This window comes from Ostrinia furnacalis, unplaced genomic scaffold (assembly GCF_004193835.3).
Source record: "Ostrinia furnacalis isolate ACB-3 unplaced genomic scaffold, ASM419383v2 OfSCF7332, whole genome shotgun sequence".
NCBI lineage: Eukaryota > Metazoa > Arthropoda > Insecta > Lepidoptera > Crambidae > Ostrinia > Ostrinia furnacalis.
This window is the reverse complement of record NW_021137571.1, coordinates 92760-113649: the sequence shown is the minus strand read 5'-3', so window position 1 is coordinate 113649 and position 20890 is coordinate 92760. Positions and strand designations below refer to the sequence as shown.

At 35.1% G+C, this 20890-nt stretch overlaps 1 protein-coding gene across 1 annotated transcript in view; it reads right to left on the bottom strand.

Annotated features, from left to right (window-relative positions):
- ed (hemicentin protein echinoid) overlaps positions 1 to 20468 on the bottom strand; it is a 75220-nt gene extending 54752 nt beyond the window's left edge. Inside the window, exon 1 of the mRNA XM_028319795.1 lies at positions 20085 to 20468. Coding sequence (XP_028175596.1) covers positions 20085 to 20136 — 52 coding nt within the window. The 5' untranslated portion in view covers positions 20137 to 20468. The remainder of the gene's footprint in view (positions 1 to 20084) is intronic.
- Positions 20469 to 20890: the final 422 nt, after the last annotated feature.

Genomic DNA, 20890 nt, shown 5'->3' with positions numbered 1-20890 from the left:
AATTAGGTAGCGTAACAAGTCTTTGTTGATTTGTACTCCTTCGTCTTAAATAGTTCATTACATCTTTTTACAAGACGTCTCAACGAGTAGGTACATAAGAGACCTAAATGAAAAGCTCATGCCATCAAAATTGGTTTTCATAATGATACAGCTTAGCTATTATTATTTATTTTGCGTATATTTCATATTAATTTGTTATTTTCATATGTGTACGTTTCATTGAGTTTATTTATACCTTCCTACCGCGCGCACCACAACTACATAACTTTTAGGCGCGGAATGATACAAAAAATATATTTTTGGTGAACAATTTGGCTATGAAATCAGTGAAATCCATTTCTGAACCCGCTAATTTCAGGTTTTACGATGTTGATGATGATGATAGTGTATGTTTATTTGTAAAAAATCGGCAGCCCATCTATATAGTTCACCAATGTGTTGATCATAAACACAAATTAGGAATGTAGGTAAGGAGCTTAAGGTAATTTCAAGTACCTAATCAATTAGTAACTGAAACTTTACCCACGCTGACATACGACACGAGAACACTAAAAAACATTTACTCATGACGTAAGAGAACATGATATAATCACTTCTAATACGATTTGTGTTCTACGTTTACCTGAGTGTCGGATTTTCGACTTTGTATCAATTGTATTAAGATTAAGTACCAACAAACCTAAGTATAAAGTAAAACCTTATCCGTGTTCTGAATAACCCCGTAAATATTGTTATAATCTGTTGAATCCCCAGTGAGTGTTGAGATTATGACTCCGTGTTGTTTCACCGCGGCAACAATACGCCTCAAGATTACTAACTATGAGAAATGAGAAACCGTACTTAGGTAGGACTTTATTTAATATATTAATAGGTACATGCGTTCTCATACTTAGCAGTAAGCACTGATATACAGTATGTATAGGTAGGTACAATAACAGTAACTAAACGAATAAATATAAAGAAACCAATTTTCTTCAAACGGAGATAATAAAGGATTACACAGATGTTCTCTAAAGATATAAAAGGAGTCCTGAAATTGATTCGAACATTCAGTGCTGATATATACCAAATAGAAATTGCTAACCTCAAACATGAGTGGGCAGCATGTACGAGTACAATGGACAACACATCTACCTACTACGGAATGTATGATATTGAACGTTATATCGTTAGTAAAAGGTAAGTGTACCTACATACAAAATACCTCTTTGGAATTCCACGCCATAAAGGGTCATCAACACAAGGGTTGAACCGAAAGTTCCGCTAAACTTTGATCGGTAACCCATTAGTTTTTTTCATTAATAGTAATAAGTAAATAATGTCTGCATTCCTCTAAAAATGGACTGTTGTATCAAGAAAATATGTTAGTTGTTATTACTCTTATTTTGTCTTTGCAATAACCGACTTAGGACAAGATGCTTGCAAAATCGAGAGACTTGCTTAGAGCTATAAAATCTTATTGAACACCCATCTTCGTAACGTCACATAAAATAACGTAACAAATCACTCATGGAATTTTAGGCATAATGCTTTATGTTTGTTAAATCTAACTATTGCTTTGGTTACGTTTTCAATAGTATTATACCAAAGTTTATAGTTGTATGGTACGCCAATGTTACAAGTTGTACCAGAGTAAACTGATCCAATTACACAATACTTAATTATTTCGGTAGACCTAGTTTTGAGACAAATAAATACTTTATATCTCTATCTAGTTTGACCTAATTACCAATATGTTTGTATACCTAGAACATAAACCATCGTTAGGTACAGGTACACACGTTTTCGGCATCTATTTATCAAATATTACACGAACCTATACCTCCACTTAAGCTTCGTAATTCAGTATATTATTGACAACATAGGATCCTAATCATATTTAACTCTATTATGATTTTATTGAAGCGGTCTCCAATATGATTTGATGTATTAATAAAGTCTATTTAAAATAACTAAGGCTTATTACTAAACCCCATTTCTCTAATCGGATTACCAACTGTCCTAAGCGTGAGTAGGCTTTTCTTTAACGTTTTATTTGGTCACGGTGATCTGAAACGCAATTTTGCCAGATAAAGTGTCTACCTAACTCCCACTCCCAAAAGTAGAAGTTTTATACACGATAAACGTTTAACATAGTGCGTCTCTCGGGAACTCTACATTTTTATGTAGTATCATTCGTTTTAATGCAGGCTATCTGATAAATGTTCGGATGCAATTGCTTTTGAAATTCGTTTTTCTAGGAGCAAATATTTCAGTGACTTAATAAGCAGTAAATAGTTGTACGAGACTACCTACATTCTAAAGTTTTCTAATACGTACGTGCTCAGTATTTTATGTGATAGAGTAAAGTTTGGTATTTGTTCTTATTTACACTTGAAAAGATCGGACAATTCGTGTGTACCTACTCGAATCTTCATAATGAATGGTCTAATTTAGATTTCTCTGGCGATGAAAGTAGTACAGAAATCCGCGTGCGCGCGTGTGGCTTCACTTATCCACTTCCGAGGCACTGACCTGCTAATCAATCCACAAGCAGGGATCAACGCCTCCGCACTCCACACCAATTAGTGTGGTTTCCTTACTTTATTGACCAATATTTTTAGCACTTGGAGAAAATGTAGAGCACCGTAGGGTAAACGTTTGTCTATGGAATTAAAGACGATAAAACAGCTTAGAGCTTAGTTAATGTCGTGAATAAATATTATCAGAATCGGTATATTTATTAAGAGATTAATCTAGACTAGATAGTGCCTAAGTACCACGTATACCAAGATACAAGTTCTTAAGTAAAACCAGTTCTCAACCAGGTTCTCCGAGCAGCGGAACCGTTACCGACACTAAACATCGCCACAGAGTTGTCGAGTTCACGCATTGACCTCTTTTCACTGTAAAAAAGTGTGATGAGAAAATTTTATGCGAATGGGATAGTGGGAACCCGATAAGACACAAACATCCATTGTATTGACGTGAATGGTCTGCCCCCGCTTGCCGCCATTGTCTCACGATGTAGACAATATCTACTCATTACAAGTGTAGTGCACACACGGCACTAACTAGTGTGCAACAGTGCAACATACTCGTACTGATGCAATGTTGACATGTAGGTATATGTGTATTTGTAACTGGTTTGCAACTTCGTTTGCATTCCGTTCTCAAATATCTTCAATAATATTAATATTTATTGGCAACTATCTTATAGTTCCAAAATACTGAACTGTGCTGTGCATGACATTGACAGCGGGGCGCCACCGTCTATACCGGATCGCTGGTTCCGATTTTTGCCATGTTGGAAACCATACAGTTGAACGATGGTAGCGCCCCCCTGTCATTGAGTTTGGTGGGACAGTTCATCTATACGTAGCAAATTAGGTTCTAAAACTGACACTCCTTTATTTTAATCTTGTTAAGTAGTATCATCCATCATACATATAGGTCAAACATTTTAAACTCTTTACTTCAATTACTTCGCTTATTACTAAACTTTTCCGCTTAAGCTAGGCTGCTGGCGCTACGCGGAACTTAGCTGATTATTTTGTATCTCAGGCTAAGAATTGGAGGAATGTTTCAAAGAACTACCTTGTTTGAAAGGAGCTAGAGATCGGGTAAGATTTAATTAAACTCTAAGCAATCTACCTTGCGACACTGAGACGCTGTAACGTCCTAGAATTCAGTCTCTATAAATCCAGAGTTTCTGGGCAGTTCAGATTTTTTAATTTAGGTCTTGTGTAACCTATAACGGTGTAAGTTTTCACTACAGTTTTATATTGTATCATATTTATTTATAGATACTGGATATTGTTCACTACCTTTAAAATAGCAGATAGATTAATGAGGGCACTGAGAAAATGTTGTAACTGATTACTTCAAAAATAACTTTGCTTTAAGAAGAAACAAACTTTGTGTACCTAACTAAAAATAGGGAAGATATACAGTTATTCGTGGCTCAATACTTCTTAATTCGATCTCTATTACTAATTTTGTTTTAGGTGTGCTAGTGATAGTTTTGAGTAAGCACAATATCATCCTTTTCAAAGTAAAAAGATAACAGCGTCAGAAACTACTGTGCAACAAGTCGACCTGTTGAATTTTAACTTTTAATAGTAAAGCATTACCTATACATAGTTTATTAGAGGCTCCTTTCTGGGATAAGTTTCATTAACATGGAGTGCTTCGTCAATAGTTCAATTTCGTATGGTTAACTTTTCAGAGTTTCACGGGGGGAGCGGGGGATGGGGATGATGCCGACGCCTCCGCTTCAAATTCAAAGACGATATTATTACGATATTTCAAAATGTTCGGGTAAAAGGTATCTTGGGTATTTGTATATTTTCATTGACTTGTAAATATTTTGTACGTCAAATTGAATTTCAAATTCAAAGACAGGTTTACGGTAACGTTATTTGTTTGGAGTGTAAATCCTTTATTTATATTGCTTGGTTATTCAACACTAATTATTATTAGAGCTACAGACTTTAAGGCCGGGTTGCACCATCTTACTTTAACTATAACAAAATGTCAAAAATCTGTCAAACTCCATACAAAAAATGGATAACTAGCCTAAGTGCCTCCTGAATTTAGTTAAGTAAGTTGCATGTAACAATTAATATTCTATTTCTGACAAGTTACTTCAATGGTTCGATGCAGAAGCTTGCAAAGCACAGGAAACTTTTGTCGCTTTACTCGGTATTATTAATAAAATATATAACAACCATCTGACTGATCTCGGATGAATCTAGTAAGACAATAATTTTCCCTGTCTCTTATTATAAAAGAAATACATAAATAAAGTATTTTAGATGAAAGGCAAAGTACCACTCTTTTATTCATATTTTTCAAACATGAGGAATGTAGGTAGAAATAATTTAGAAAGTATATTATAGCCTATACTCATTAATTTTTCTAAGGGTCTGAGTGGAGCTAACCTAATGAAAATGTACGTATTATTAACCAGTTAGGAGTTCCTAAAAGCCATGTTTAGATTTCAAAATTAATTAACTGCGATCAGCACCGCGATAAATCTTGAAAAGCTCACAAAAAGGATAACATTTTCCTTCTTTGAATTCTACACTTTGAACAGCTTGTAGGTACCTAAGTTACTACTGAAATATAAAAAGGAGAGAAAAACTAACTCCCATGTTCGTTACCTTTATATGTAGATTCGGAAACATCCGTATTTCTTTCATGATTGCTTAAAAGTATTCCTTGTTTAAGAAACTCGGGATAAAAAATGAATATTTTTGTAAACAAATATTTCAACCCTCCAAAACCTTTTAAAGTCCGTAGCTTTCATACTTTGCCACCCTATTTCACCTCTAACACTTCTAGGGTTTTCAAGGTATATTTCCTGCAAACATAAAATCTACATTACAGGCACATTGGTTTGGGCTATAAATTGTCTGTTAGTCCATCAAGCGTGGACGATGAGCACAGACAACGGCACATACACCTAAACACTGTGGAAGTGCCACCTTATGTAGTGGCAATAAGATCGTTTTTGCTACAAAAGATTTTTATATGCTGTACATTAAAAAAATAATGAAAAAATTATTAAAATACAATAAAAGAAACAATCACAATGAAATCAACTAATTCATGGAAATCGTCATAATTTAACGACGGAGAAATTGTAATACCTACTTAATTTTCCTGAATTTTCCTTGTTTCTTTATTAATTACTTTTATGTTTCAACATCTCGGTTAGCTTTTTTCTCGTTTGAACGCTTCTTACTTTATTAGATTTACGGCGCTAATGAAACCGCAAAAACACATAAACTTTGAATCTTTGTTCATTATTTAATAACAAAAGGAAATATTGTACCAAACGTACTCGTATAATCTCTCGTCAACTGTGAATGTGAGAATATAGAAACCTTAAAATCATAGAAAATAATTACTTTATTTTTACGAGTATGCTTACATAAAAAAATGGAAATTCCCTGTATTTTTTTAATCCAATCGTTCAAAGCCTGTGATTGTTTAGATTTTACTAAATATTTAGACCAATCCCAGACTTCAAAATATTCTTAAGTGCAGATTCCATACTTGAGTAGTTGAGTCTCGTTTCATAATCCGCTTAGTGTCGCATCACAGTGTAAGAATAGGAGGCTCACACGAGCATAACTCAATAAAGCAGTGCCGTATAATCGATTCGTAATTATTATTTCATGACTTGGAACTGTTACAAAATGAGTTATCGTGTATCATGCAATTGAATCATAATTTTACAAGCACGATACCTAATAATAACACACCACTATGTTTACTAGTTTTTGTAACGAAATTCATTGTAGTAGGTACCTATTCAAAAAATACTTCGGTGTAAAACTTCGGAAATACAAGTTAGCATGATTAAATTAAATGTTACTGTTCTAGATTTCGGGCATAAATGTTACGTTGAGTTTATATTCTCCAAACTCATAAAGAATTCATCAATTTTCGAATACACCTGTTAGCTTCTTACAAGCGCTTACAAATGATTTGTCACATTCCGTTAACGCTGATTTCACTTCTTACTTATTTAAGTAGATGAAAATGCCTAATAAAAATGTGTTCATCACAATTATACCTATTAATTTTTAAAGTCCACTGTTTAAACGCAGTTTATAGAATTGCTTTTTCAGAACCATCTGTTCGTCTTTGTCGTCTGTTCTACTTACATATTCTCAGAAATTGTAATAGATATTTATATTCGTACCTACGTCTATGTACAAAACTTAGTGCTGCAACTTTCAAGGCTCCATATAAAAGCACTGTGAATAACAAACCGAAGGATAATGGCAAATCTATAACTGCTGCGTCCGTCGCCCGCGATCGCCAGTGTGATTTATCCGGACATGCCCGGATGTCCTGTCCGGTCATGTAGTTAATTTGTTCGGATTTTCATATTTTTAACCATTACTTGATTTTTTCCGAGCTTTCTTTTTCATTTAAGCTTCATTCAGTGTTCGGATTTCTGTCGTAATATCCTAAGTTGCCATACAATGTACGAGTAGACTTGTAGGTATGATGGAATAAAAAAGAGATAATAATGATAGGTAACTTAAATACTCGTAATTACTTTTGTTCTTACTTGTTTTCTAGCTACCGTTATTGACGTAGGTAGACATACTTTTAAAGAACCGTAACCTGCGATATGCTGGTTTTAGAAACTACTTATCAACGCCCGTATTTTCCAAAATCGTCTCATTAATGAAACTAGCCATTCTCACTGAACTCACATTTCCATTCATTAAGAATGCGAAAATACTCTAAAGAGCTGACTCAGTTGATTGTGACTGACGAATACTTAGCCGCTATAGGGCGAGTCAATTTTAGACGCGAAATTCCTCGCGTTTACTTAGCGGAAGCCTCCGTACTAAACCAATAACTCAATATAATTGAGTAAAATCCAATTTTCAGGAAATTATGATCCTATAAATTGTCTTTACTTCAATAAGTCAACAGTATAAGAGCGTAAATAGACGTAATAGACGTAGTTAGTAATAGAATTTGTTTTTTCGTATAAAGGTTAACAGATTCAAAGCTTGGGAACTCACGCCATTTAATAGTTTTCGAAATGTTTCGAATTTCATTTATAAAATATCAGTATTATCTTCTCAATAGCACCCACTACATACAATATACGTGCAGGTACGCCATTCCTGGCAATATGCGAGGGACAGCAAACACAATACGCAGGTATAGTCAGAAAAAACACAGGCAAACGAAAAACTGTCCCTTACACGTAGCGTAAGTAACATGAATATGGTACGACAAGGTGCCAATGGGAAGCGGACTAAGATTTGTGTTGTCAGCCAGGGACGTCTCCCGGGCCATCAGCCATCGGCCTCCGTGGATCGAGACGGACGTAATGTGTTATAAGTCCGAGTGATCCAATCGAATTGGCGTATCACTTGACATTCTATCTTTGGAGCGATCTCAATCGCAAATAAATGATTCACTAAATAAAGCCTATCCTTTCTAGTTGATAACTAGAGGGACTAACTTTACCACTAAGTACTACTACTTAGCACCTTATTAAAATCACCACCTTCATCCAGTGGTATTGTGAAGTAATTTGACAGAAATTACAAGTTTTCAGGCAGAAAACTCGAATCAACACAAAACGAGATATTTTTGAAGGTAGCTTAAGTTAAATGAATAAAAAGAAAATAAACTTTTCAGTTGCTAAAATGTCGCAAACTTTTCAAACAACCCACACACATCGCCGCACAGCCTCGCCGTTTTACGTCCAAGTACGTAAATAAATGTACTTAAATTAAGTAGGTATCATCAACAAGATGTAAATGAGTTCAAACTTTCATTAAAGTCTGTTACTTTTGAGTGTGATTTAACTTCGGTCAGAGGTACATTGCCAAATTTTACGCCAGATGAATAAATAAGCTTCTGTTTGAGATTGTTCTCTGGGTAAATTCTTTCACGCTAAATTAAAATTGCTACTTGTGTTTTGTAGAACACAATATGGGTGTATTTTGCAAGGTCTGAAGTGTTTGTTTACACAATTATAACTCACTAGCTTTCCGCCCGCGGCTTCGCGCGCGTGGACCCCTGAACCTTATTTTTTTCCAAAATAAAATTTAGCCTATGTTACTCGTGGATAATGTAGCTTTCGAATGGTGAAAGAATTTTTAAAAACGGTCCAGTAGTTTTTAAGCCTAATCATTACAACCAAACAAACAAACAAAGTTTTCCTCTTTATAATATTAGTATAGAAGTATAGACAAAAGGATCTGGCTGTCACACGGACACATGCGTCCCAGATGTCGCTCGCGCCGATGCCGCGATGCGTGAACGCCACACAGTGGCACATTGTCTGCGTCTACGAGAGCCTCGAGATGCTTAAATATTGCTTTATTAAGACACTGTTGTCTCCAGTTTTATTACCTTTTGAAAGTCACCTGTTAACATAGACACAACTTTACACTAAAACGCGAGAACTATGCTACTCGAAAAGGCACAGTTATGAAAGCAAAATGTCAAAAATAATACCTCAGCTTCCAACATCGTGACCACTCGTGAACTAACAGATGAAACGTTATTACAACACATGTAATGAGTACAATGTGAAATACATTTCATTCTCATATTACCTACTTAGAAATTCAGGCAACAAAATTCTGGGTCAGTAAGCATTTAAAAGTACCTTTTCTAACGTAGCGAAGGAAGATCAAAATAACTGTGTTGTGCTCAATTATTTCGTTATTACATTATTTAGCGAATTTAAGACTAGTTAACAAGGAAACCTCCGTACGTTCGTAGTTCCTCTTAATAAATATAAATAAACAAACAATATCTTATACCGAGTAAACATTTAAAACTGATTTAAAATGACTGACTAATAACGAACGAACGAACTATAATTTAATTTCAATTGACAATTAATAATAATTTTAAATTTGATTATGTATTCTGACTGAAGTCACAAAATAATTCATGTACCTGAATAGGTTAAGCATAGAGCTCACTGCAATTATAATTATCACCCTTTGTACCTATGTTTTATGAATAAATATATTTGAATTTGAATTTGAATTTGAAAAACGAAATTAAGTCCGTTAGACAAGCCCATGATTAATGTATTTACTCGGTGAAAATAAAATATTGAAAACACCTCAACGCAAATTCAGAGGGGATCCCGTTGTAAGTCTGCTCCTTAAATTCGTTACATGAAATTGGGAGAGGTTTAAAAAATCTGAAAAATAATGCCAGCAAAGATGCCATTATGGCAAACAATGAACACAATTTCAATTTAGCAATTTAATTGGAAACGTGTTTGTTCTAACTAAAAGTACAAAATATCATGCTCTACTGCGTGTAATTGGGCAAGCGGATTTAAGACTGCACTTGACTGACGTAGCTCGTATCTCCTCCCACCAGCTGTCAAGGCGGAGTACATCCTTAACTGAACTCAAGCCTTTGTTAAAACACTATAGACTGCAAATTGGTATGAGAATTTGAATGAAAATACTTTGTCTGGTCGTTCAAGGCATAAGAAAATTCGTGGAGGTAAACAATTTTTGTAAACGATGTAGTACCATCATTATTGTCAAGTTCGTGTCGATAAGGTAGCATAATTTACTTGTTGTTGTTGTTTCAACTTTCCCTATTGATTCATTAACTAAATAAAAAAATAAAGATGACTTAATCCGTTGTTTGTATTTTATTTTTAATCTAAATGGGAAATCGTGAAAGTTCTTGGAAAATTGAGAAAGTGGAAACAAGATAAAATATTCCCCATGGGGAACTTTAAAGTTATTGAAGGCCGTGGGGTCACCGGTCAGCGCCAAGCAATAGATTTTCTATTGTATTTAGTCTCTCTACAGTTGAGACTCAAGGGAAAAGGTGGAATAACCTGTCACGTTAGGAAAACGTAACGAGTGATCACGAAAAATCTGTCACGAATATCACATTATCTAGAAGCCCAGAACTATCAAGATAAAATACCAATGACGCCCTCGAGGGGAAAAGACTTTATTATGCCTAGCAGTGGGTGGGTAAAAGCTGCTGAACATTAATCTTCTCCCGATTTTACAATGAAATAAATTACGAATTAAGTAAGCGTGTCTTCAAATTGCTTTGAATTATGTTAATTTTGAATCGTATTTCAAATTTTAGTAATTATTGTTAATCGTAAGACTTAGTGCTAATTATATTATTTAATACGTTATTAACTACTCTGTAAGGACGTATATTACTTTGGTTGCTAAGGTTTGATCAGCTAGCTTTTATGAAAACAGTACCTAAGTACAATTTACTTCAGGGAAAAAGTTCTCTAATTGATAATTGGTTTGAATGCGCTACTTAATTTATTAATTAATATGTTAACGTATCATAATCCATACTCGATGTCAATTACTTGGTGATCAAAGAGCGTAACAGGAAATTAATATAGACAAAGGTATCAACACTTGTCATGTGAATCGAGTGGTATTAATTTATATCTGCTTACCTGCATTAATATCGTGTCGAATCTGTTTGACTTGGTAACTTAAAATACTTAACTATTTAAGTACGGTTTACCTTCAACATTAGCTAGCAGAAGCGCTTAGGACGTAACGGTAACGATAATAATAAAACCAACCATTTCAGAACTCCAGGATAAANAGGATAAGGTTGGAACTTGCTTCCTTCCTAAAAGCACACATTCATTTGAAAATCAGGAAGATTTTAAAATGTAAAAAATATTCGTGTAGCATTTTCAACGTTGTTGCGCTGACTTACAGAGTATTATGGTGTATTCTCTGCTTACGGCTAGGTACATCATTGCACCCAACCGTAATACGTACTGTTTACACGCTAGCATAGGTCGCAGGTCCGCAGTGGGAACCATAAAGGTTAATGATTACACCCGATTCCCTCAAAGGTTGACTATTCTGCCCGCGCCTACAAAAAGCACAATAAACTAATGTGTTTATTCGTCGAATCACTGGACACAGGGAAAAGTAACGCCTGTAATTAGGCCTTTGAGCCTTAATTTGGCTTAGGAACAAAAACCCAGACTGCGGACTAGTGTAAAAGCCCTAAGGCAAATGTTTTATTACCTTAGTTTAACCGTAACTTATAGTATTAAAGCTTTTATCCGCTTGCTACGGAAATATTACATGGTACACTAATTCCTCGACAGGATCTCTACAGATATTTATTAATCAAATACTCAGATAGTAGGTATTTAAAGCTGGAACTATACATCCGATGGAAATATTGTATAAGGGTCAAATTGAATCCCTTTTGTTAATATACCCGTAACAATCCTTAAATTCCTTATTTCCGGGTATTTGTTGTCCGAGCCGTCACGTCGTCTGCGTAGCTATCGGAAAGATACAATAAACATACTTACGAGTACGTTCAAATTATTGCATTCCAATGTAAGTAGTAGCCGCTATAAGTAGGACGCGAACGCGACGGTGGCTTAGAAAGAAGCAGCTTTTGGTAGGAGTTGTATGTATGACAGCGTCACGCGCGTACAAACGCCAGCACATGAAAATAAACACAGGAGCAGCAGTAGTAGTTAGTCGTATGTAATAGGGTTGAGTTTGCAACAAACACGTATAGCCTGATGTGTTGTCGTCTGTACAAATGGCTGCAAGTAGGTTACCGACGCTTTGATAAACGAGCGGGAGATTTACATCGCTAGCCCGAGGCTTATAGATGCCCAACCTCTCTTGATGTATTCAAATTTAATTATGGAGTTATTAAACTTCCAAAACATTAATACTTTCAATCAACGGAATCCATTGTTTAAGTTTCCTAATTTCAATTCGACGAAACCAGAAAATAAATAGGGCTCCTTCTTTGTGCCCTTAATTAAACATTTGGGGCATGGTTACATTAATTAGTAGGTACACTCGTTTAAATATGATGTTTACGTATCTACACTCTACTCTACAGCACTAAGATGTTGTACAACCATACATCCAGACGTAACTTATTAAAATTAGATTTTAACACAAGGGATTATAACCGATTGATTAGGGTTTAGGGATCGTCTATGGGTACCTATTACCTAATGACTACCTATCTGTTATTACATAAGCTTTATAGGGATTTAGAAAATAGTAATTTATAGCTGATAATTTATAATTCACAAACTATTCCCACACACGTTTCGGAGAATCGAGCAGTTCGGGATTGTTGTCAAACATTTATCAGCGTAATTCGGAAGTATGTGAAACTCATATTAGTTATTTCTGATATTCCTGTGATATATGTGATTAAAACACAGAACGCTTAGGGACATAATCAAAATCACGTGTATCAAACCTGTCTGATCGTCACGGAATAATTCTATGTAGAAAACATCTATATTAAGGAGGGAATCAATGTAGGGCCTGTTAAACACAAAAACTTCTATTGCAATCCAATGTTTTCAAATATATTATGTAATTATGTAATTAATAATACCGATTACATAATATATTATATCATGATATCCTCTCCACTCCCCCTATCTCAGAAGTTATTGAACAAACTTTGGAAATTATTAGGGATATAGGCCCTTACTCAATTTTAACGAAAACTATAACCAAAGTCGTTTAAGTAAGTTATATAATGTGTGTAGATATCTACATAACTTACTAAGTATCTATTTGAAAACAATTTGACGCAATGTAAGGAGGGTCCTCTGAATAACTTGAATTTAAAGCGGGACTGTCTTTTAATTTTGGACACAATTCAAATAATCACCAAAAATGATTAACATAAAAAACTACATACATATAGCAAGGCAAAAGCTTCACTTCAACTTTCAGCGTAAGTGACCAGTGAACGCACTGAAAAGGCGACTCTTTGTGCGTGGGGAGATGAAAAAGACGAAATTACGTTTCAGAATCAAACCGTCTATTCTTAATATTGGCCCTCTGGGCGTGTTTCCCCTCTCGCGTGACCAGGCAGGAAGGATGGATGAAATTCCATCGACCTGGACGGCGTCGGCAGTTCTTATGAGAGATCTTGGATCAAATTGTTTTTTTACCACTACTGGTCCCAAAGTCCCTTTTAGAAAATTAAAACCAAAAAGCTCCATAAATCAGTACTCAATAAGTTTAATTAACATCAGCCTTCTGCTAAAGGCGGACTTGAATAGTCGTCGATATATTCAATTTAGAGATTTCATTAACAAGAATGACACTGATTGGTGAACAAAGTCAGTCAGTTAACAATACGGATATAAAACACAATTTCAATATCAACAACACCACGTACGTACAAGATTGATTGAGAAAAATAGATGTTAAAAATGTTCTCTTACTACGTTTTAAGTAGTTACAACATAACATACATAGATAGGTACAAAAAATATTCTATTAAACTGATCACGTGCCAACCTTCCTGTTGCAAATATGATAAAACTAACAATAAAATATGTTATTTGCGAATACCTAAGCATACAAAAAACAGATCAAGGCAAGCCATCTTATGTAGTAGCAATAGGAACGATTTTGCAACAAAAAAATATACCTTGACTGAAGTGCTGTCGACTGTAGGCCTGTACCAAGTAAACACACTTACTGATAATCCAGCCTATACGTCTTATATCAAATACCTTCTGTATGCCTTGGATAATGAAAGATTTATAAAGTTAATAAAATGTATGTATATAGATTAAAAGCTATAATAACGGCTAAATCATATTAAATGTTTTTCACGATATGATGGGCAACATGTCGACGTCAATTGCACATAAGCCTGAACAGTGACTGAAAAAAATTCTGAAATTGCTATTTAAAATATTTACAGGCAAATTGGTGCGTTATTCTACTTCGTTAGTCGAGAAAATTCCCAGTGATGTTATTTTAATTGAGGGATATTTGACTTGATGACTAAAGTAGGAACTTAATACACGTAATATGTGAATAGGTACAACTACAAGACAATCGGTCCCACCCAAGCCCTGCTCCCATGCAGGCGGAAGCCCTGCTCCTCGGTAATAAAAGAAAACGAGTCGCTGAGAACTCAACCACGACCGACCGTTGGGGCAAATTGTACGCAGCTGGGGGGTCAACAATAATTTTATTCCTTACCGCATCATATTCGCCATCGTCGGGGTAATGAACTAATGACCACTTTGCTTGACAGGATTATTAGCCTTATCGCTGGCTGTTGCTGTTTTGTACTTTGTAGCACACCCCCGTAATTGACAAAGTGGAGCGGTAATGGTTATGCGCTATGTATTATGAAATGATGCTAAAAGGCCACATGGGACTAATAGTCTACTCAGATATAAATACAAAATTCATGTAAACTGAGCGCACTTGATTTCGAAAATGCTGGAGCTAAAAATGTCAATCATCATCACTTAAAATGTAAATAAATTATGTTATTAAAATGGAAAGTCAAAAAGTTAAACAATTGTCATAGATTTCAGGGGCTATATTTTCTATCCCGAAAAACAAATTATTTTTAATTCCCGAAGGACGAAATAAATAACTTACAGCTAAAGCAATCATACAATACAATCGAAACATTCCAATAGGGCAATTAATAAAGCATTATGAGTACCTACCTACGCCTGCTAATGGCGCTAGGACACACATTCCAACCCATGATTTATTATCACCTTTGCCCTGACAGTATTAGATATTTATATCTGCTAAAATAGAAATTAAGGCAGGATATAAATAAATATTGATATATTCAAAATTCGTTACAATCCAGCCCTCCCAGTTTGGCCCAGTTGTGTCCACACACCTGTGTCAATAAAGAAAAATAAAACCTGGCAAGTACGAGTAGACCCTAGCGACCATGAAACCAGTGGTATTTTTCTCTTAATGAATGAAAGAAACAAAAAAGTAGCAGCTGTTGACAATTTTATTTAGCTTGCTCATACCGACAACAAAATATTCATAACAAACAAGTGCGCAAGGTATCCGATTTAGAATTTGATAAATTTTATTTAACCACCAGAATTTTGTCTGTAAAGTTATTCTATAGAACACGAGGTGCTATTAATTTTCACTAGCGATGTCTAACAGATAAAAGACCAATTCATTTAGTGGAAAATAAACGAAAAGGTTTTGTTAATTTATTATTTACGTAGGTAATGGAATAAAGTAAGGTGACAAAACCAGGCGGCCTACTAAAGCAAACAGTTTTAGAGTAATTCGGGTATATTTGTCTTTCGCGCTCGCCTTTAAACGCCGGTATGAGTGAAGGACATGGACAGAGAGGATTTATCGCAATTGTTTGCCGTGTTAGACAGATCTAATCTTCGGTCTAGACCGAACACCTGGTTTCGAGTTCGCCCTGAAATCAGACGCTTTTCCGAAATTCTGGGAAAATAATAGATGGTTTAACAACGCAGATAACCTCATAATAAAAAATGTGCTAAGTTGATTATTCCAGTAGAGGCAGGATCGTACGTATCCCAAGCCGAAGGTGAAACCGTGATGGAACTGAGTGTACAGGGTCTTGTTGTCTACAGACGACGGCACATCAAACTAAACAACTTTCAATCTTATGCAGTTCTTATAGATGCGGTTTTATAATAAATTTAAATGTATAATATTAAATGCCATCGACTAAGTATACTAAGTATCTCCAAAACTGACGCGTAAAATATCAATATTTAAAAGATTATTCAAAATCCGTGTAAAAATGTAATAATTGAGAATTTAGAAAGAACACTTTTGTGAAATAACTTGTTTGCAGGTAATGTTGTGAGTACCTAATATTAAAATTACATATTATATTGCAAGCGAATAACGACAAAATTTCACGGATGGTTAGGTGCAATCGTACATATTCAAAATACTGAAATATGTAATCGGATGCTTATTTTCGATTGAAGTTAGTAGGTTAAATTGCTCCAAACAGTGGATCAGTCAACGGCAATTTTTAAAGATAGAATCCACTCGCCGCACACCGGTCGGCGCACACCTGCACCGAAACCGGTTTTCGAAAACATGATTTCACTCTCTCAACAGAGCATCACTGGCGTTGCCTAAAATACGAATTACATTTTCTCTGTCTCTATATTTTTTTAATTCTACGCTCCTATCTGTTGGCTTTTGGTATAAGCTTACTCCAAATGTTAGATTATGCATGACCTGTGTAAAAAAGTAACTCGTATTTACCATCGCATTGCAGGGGTAAAACATAAAAAATACTTTAAACGGTTTTTAATAAGGCTGGTGAAAACTTTTTAAAATTATAAAAGTCGGTCAAAGTGTAGGGCACTGTTCTACTTAACTAAGTAAGATACCACCTAATTTCGTGAAAAACAACCAAATTCAAATTATGAATTAATTAACAGTAGCTAGGCAACGTTAATTTTTCCTTAACAATGTTGAAATTCGTCGGCTATCTCTATTGTGGCAAAACACGCGAACTTTCCCGTAGATTATTTAAAATGGTGTTTCTTAGGCCTGCGAGATTTATGTCGATTCTAATCCATTACGAATAAATATACAGGGAAGGTGCCTAAGTTATAAAGGGTATGCTTAAAAAGGCCTCGGAATTTTGGAAGTTAAGTCATTTCTTATGTATTAGAATGAACCTTTGATACATTATTCCTACCTTACACTATGTTGCCCTTATCAAAAAAATTGACGTTACGGACGGCAAGTCAAGCTACACAAAAATTAATTTTAAATCTTCAATACCTTTCAGCTGCAAGCTTACCGACACAAAAGCAAATTTAATATTTAGGGTAAACGACCCAATCATAGACTTTGCGCAAACAGGTACATAATATAGTGACTTTCCAAATCAATTTATGGCGCGTACATACATTTTTCATAATTTGGATTTTTTTTACTTTATTTGCACCATAATTAAACAGGTTACCGAGTTACACTTTAGTTTAAAAACCCAGTTTCCTTGTTAATTTTTAAAACGCAGATGCAATTAAAGTAATTTTGAAAAAATCTGAATTTCACCACCTGCATTATAACACCACTTTGCAGTAGTTCGCGGCGTGCTGTAATTGGATAGATTATGCAGTAACAATTAGGATTTTGAAATTTCATATGCTAGAATTAATCACGTAAAACGGGAATAGTACCCAATTAGACTCGCGTTTACATAATGTATTAAAAAAATTAAATAGATTTACCTATTTATTTCAAGTGACCGACAGCGATACATTGAAAATATTAGTTATTTAAAGATTAAATTAAAAAAAAAGTATTTTTTTTAATGTACAAACGACTACAAGCAGGTTTCGTCTTACGAAAGTGTGCGAAGACAACATGAGTAAAGTNGCGAAGACAATATGATGAAAGTAATCAGACATTAATTTTCTCTAATTGACAATGTAACATTGTTATTAGTTTTCACAACGGTAGATAATGTCAGATTTTCATGATTACACATGCTTCTTTTTGTCGACAGGGTCTGCAATAGTGATGATGTATTGTATATAACAAGGCTCAGAAATCGCAAACATATTCACGTAAACGAGCGATAACCCGCGATGTAACCTGGTAAATGAGAAGGTGGTAGGTGAGTGATGATTCGTAGGTAGTTCTCAGATAAATATAATTTGATATAATTATAAATAAATACTACCCCATCAACATCGCGCTGGATACATACATACCCATCATATAATTAATACCTACCTTTTGGGCGCAGCTACCCCAAAAATTGTGAATACATTTATGTGGTGGTGTAAAATGGAATAAAAAATTGCCACTGGTTAACTACAAAGGCTTCAGTCGTCGGTTTACAAAGGCTAACCGCTTAGCGCGAAATTTTTTCTGTCATGTTTTAGGTAGATTACTTATGTGAGATTTCCGGGGACTGACGGTGGATAGGAACAAAGAGGAAGGCGTTATCTGCCACGCGCAGCACGCAACGAGATGAAGACTAAAGACTTTCCTTTCAGTCAGTACATTTGCGATTCTACATAATTAATGTCCTTACCATCTTGTCTCTTCTTGACACCAGACCAGATTGACATTTCTGCGCGTACAAAGCAAAACAAACACCAATTAACCGATGGACGAATTTACGAGTTATGCGTCCCCAAAACAAACAAAACAACAGTCGAATTTTAAAAATCACTCGTTTGTGAAGAATGTCACCACGTGTATCTGGTTTAAGATATCGTTTGGAATAATAATGTAGAAAAATTGAAGCTGTACGTGCTGCCAAATCGCGATATTTCTAGTGCTGCTATCTCAAATTGCAATTTGAAACCAGACGTTATTTTAAAATGCATGGCTTTATAAATACATCGAAAAGGACAATATTAACGGAGTTCATATAATATCTTATACCTTCCTTTGCCTTTTATCATAATATTTTATAGAATTGACAGATTAAAAAGGTAAAACATCACAAACAGTTGTAAAGCATCCCGCTTTGAGTTAGGTACCAGAATGTTTGATGTTATTATTACTAAAGCAAACATAATAATTGCTTTAGTAATAACCTCCCTCAATTTTTAAACTTATTAGAAGTATTAATAACTCAAGGACTCTCTGAGACAACCTAGTCTGGACTTCTGGAGCGCCAGACCTAAGATTAATATTTTCTTCCGGTTGCTGCAAACCTAATGCAAAAGTCATAGTTAGTATCTTCTAGGTTTTTTTTTCTTTTTTGACAATAATTAAATTACCTATTTAACTTTACTTTTGTGTACTTTTTAAGTGCAAGGCGATAACTCAAATTTTATTATATGTATTATAAGCCTCAAAAAAGTTTTGTAAAAAGTTGTATCGAAAATTCCAAGAGTTTTAGATAAGACCCTCTAAGCGATTTTCTTTGTTTGTTTTATGTAGAGAGATCTTTTTGTTTCTTTTATTACTTACCCGCTTTGTGCAGACTTTTTTTAACTTTGTTATTCCGATTGTTGACTAAACCTTATTCGTCGCTGAGCGCCAGTCACCAGACGCACCAGTCACCATGGCCATTAACATTCTACAGCTCTGCGGGTTACAAGTTTGCAGTTCTCTAACGGCGTGCAGCCATGATTGTAACAACTTAAGTTTAAATTCAAGGATCACCAGTTCAAACTCGGGATACAACTTTGCACATTTAATGAATGATATGAACCATACATAATCTTTATTAGCAGAAACAACAATACACTGACCATGATTGATTGGAGTTCTGTCAATAAAAGTAATTGTCACAACACAAACAAAAATCCACTTGTATTTAAATTTGCGGCTGTTGTGGGCACAACAGTTCGTCTCATTTATTCTTCCATTGTAAACAGCTTTTGGCAATAATTCTGATTCATTGTTCAAATTTTTCATCGGTTGAAGTAAAGCTGAACTTGCAAAATAAAGTTGAATTTCGTGAATCACCTGTGAATAGTTTTGGGATCTACTTTGTCTACATTTAACAATTTTCTATTTGGTTGCAAAATCTAAATGTACTGATCACGATTGAATTCAATAGAAGCCTTTGTCACAAAAGTTTGCTTAAACTTCGTAATGGTTTCCAACCGAGCATGCAAAATTTATTTTAGTATCTTACACTAGTGTCTCTACTGGCTAGTACTTAAGTTTAATGAAAGCAAACACGTACATGCATGCATACATTTACATTCTTAGAAACACACAGGCTCGCAGAACGACACGCGGCCGTGAGAAGCGTCGTCGCCGTTGAGTCAGAAAGTAAAGTAGGCAGCCGCTTACCTGTACAAATCAGCAGCAAAGTAAACGGTGAAAGCAGCCGGTTAGTCCCCATGGTGGCAGTTGGCACTTATACATACAACTTTCTAAGGAATATTTGAACACTTTTCAACGATTCTTACGCGCCCATCTTTCACTACTTTTTTTACAAAACTTTAACATAACTGTCTTGCATTCTTACTAAATCCAGTAAATATGTGCACTTCTGTATGTCACTTGTATCCGAGTCAGGTGAAACAATATACACAAACTCTTACAAACTAAGTTCACTTCAAGCACTATCACATTTTTCAATCCTCAGGGTAAACTTTGGCGCGAGATCCGGCAAAATGAGCAACAGACACGTCACGTTCGAGCAACGGTCGGCTCAAGGCTGGCGGTAAACTGCTGAGAGTGAAAGAGACAGCACAAAGTTTCCATCGGGCCGATCCGGTTTATGGAAGTAGCAACAACGCAACGAACGAACGCCCGAGACGCCATTACCTGAGCATATCACGCGTTTGGCAGTAGATGGCGGCACTGTTGTAATTTAAAATTCTATGCAGGTTTAGTTCAGTGTCTTGTTTGGAGTGTTGACCGTGGATAACGATGAATAGAGCTATTAGGAGTAGTTGGGAAGCGGTGCCTACAGTTCGTAACATGAAAGCTTTGAGATTGGGATACGTGCCAATCAGGTAAAACCGTCGAAATAAGTAACGAATATGTCATGAAAATGATGAAAATCAAGTAAAATTACAGTTGGGATCCTTACATTATTTGATTTTTTTGTATCAAAGTGACTAATTAAAAATAATTTGTTTTAAATTTTG